General features: G+C 55.8%; 1 protein-coding gene across 1 annotated transcript in view; it reads right to left on the minus strand.

Annotated features, from left to right (window-relative positions):
* Positions 1 to 339: 339 nt before the first annotated feature.
* LOC109370442 overlaps positions 340 to 1,663 on the minus strand; it is a 4,519-nt gene continuing 3,195 nt past the window's right edge. Inside the window, exons 6-7 of the mRNA XM_031556270.1 lie at positions 1,424 to 1,538; positions 340 to 1,296 (exon numbers count right to left, since the gene is read on the minus strand). Of these exons, the coding sequence (XP_031412130.1) occupies positions 870 to 1,296; positions 1,424 to 1,538 (542 nt within the window). The 3' untranslated portion in view covers positions 340 to 869. The remainder of the gene's footprint in view (positions 1,297 to 1,423; positions 1,539 to 1,663) is intronic.

The following is a 1,663-nucleotide window of genomic DNA, read 5'->3' on the forward strand; positions in this document are numbered from 1 at the left end:
CTTCCCACCAGGGATCCAAAGGAGCAGCGAGCTGGAAGGAAACAGTCTCCTCTTGGCCCAGGCTCAGCCCCATGCACAGCTACGCCTTTCAAATGCTGGCAAACCCTGGGCTTTGGTGTGCTCTGCGTGCCACCAGAAGGGAGCGTGACTTTGGAAAATGAGGAACTCGAGATCCAAGGCTCCAAGGAATGTAGTCTGCCAGAGCCAAGGGTCTTGGAAGGAAGAGTCCCCATTGTCCCTCTAGCTCTGCTTTGCTTCACTGCCTCGCTGCCATTATCAGAGCAAAGGGAGGTTCTTTTAATACGTGTACAGCTGACGGAGAGATGAAGACACAACGGGTTAGATGTTAGCCCGTCCAGTTTATTATTACAAACCCAAGTTGTTTCAGGAGATGGGGAAGACGGGCGATAGAAAAGATGGGAAATGAAAGCAAGCAGTCTTTGTAGCAAGCAAGAGAGAGGTTGGTTCGTAGTTCAGATGTTGATCTTCAGTAGTAATGGTCATCAGGGGTTGTTGTTCGGTTGATGACACGGCGATGTACAAACTTATTTGTAATTCCCGAAGGGCTGAGTCAGCTCTCTTTGGAGTGACAGCTCAAATCCAAAGTGGTTGAGCCAGCTGTCTTTGGAGGGGCAGCTTCTGGTTTTGGGATCTCAGCAGGAACTCTGAGAACTGCCTTGCCAGCAGATAAGAGGGAGCAGGCAGGTGCCTACCTGCATCCTGTTTTCCATGGGATACGATGGCATCGTTCCCCAGCTCTACCATACCAAGTGGGAGTTTCTGGTCCCAGGGATGGCACAGATGGGAATCGCACACCTGTCTGGCAGCCTCAGGTGGAGCTCTGCTTCTCCTGCCACCCCACGTCCTGCTCAGCGTGGACAGGACATCTCCCACCCAGGGAGCCCCGCTCTGCTCTTTGGCGGCTGACCCTGCCTGGGTCTGGTTCCCTTGTGTGTCAGTGGCACCGCAGGGGAGGCGTTGTGGGTGCGCTCCTCGAGCAGGCTGGTCTCGGAGCTCCGGGACCACAGGGCTGCCAGTGGTGTTTGTTGCACGGCTGGAGCTCCATGGTGGGATCTGGGCTTGGCCTTGGCCTGTGCCTTTTCTGGCACTCCTCCTCCAGTGGTGGCTTTCACCACGCTCAGCACGCTGTGTTGTTCTTCCTTGTCACTTGGAGCTTGTGCTGCCTGTGCTGGACCCATCTCTGTCACCGCTTTGCTTTCGGTACAGCTTTTTGCCGCCTTCTTTTTCTGAGGCTTCTTTTTGGCAGAAGACGCCTCCGGGATCGCTGGCAGCTGACTGAAAGGACAGAGTGGGAGGGGTCTGCCTGAGTGGGTGATGGCTTTGGGACCGTATCCTGCAGCCCCGGGCCAGGATCCTGGGGAAACACTCCGTGCAGATCCCGACCTTGAGCCTGCAGTCTCACCTGGCCTTCTTCTGCACATTGCTTGTTTTCTTTGTTTTCTTCTCCTCAGGCGGCTTTTCCACCAGAAAGGTGACGTGGATCCAGCTGGGGAGGGGTGGCAATTCAGGACATTCCTCTGGAATTGGGAAGGAGAGATCTGGTCAGAGGAGACTGACTGTGGACCTGCTGCCCGGTGACACGCAGGGGTGCTCAGGCTTGTCCCAAAGCACCCGAGAGGGCCGCTCTGCTCCCCTCGCAGAT

The sequence above is a fragment of the Meleagris gallopavo genome, chromosome 19 (assembly GCF_000146605.3).
Source record: "Meleagris gallopavo isolate NT-WF06-2002-E0010 breed Aviagen turkey brand Nicholas breeding stock chromosome 19, Turkey_5.1, whole genome shotgun sequence".
Taxonomy (NCBI): domain Eukaryota; kingdom Metazoa; phylum Chordata; class Aves; order Galliformes; family Phasianidae; genus Meleagris; species Meleagris gallopavo.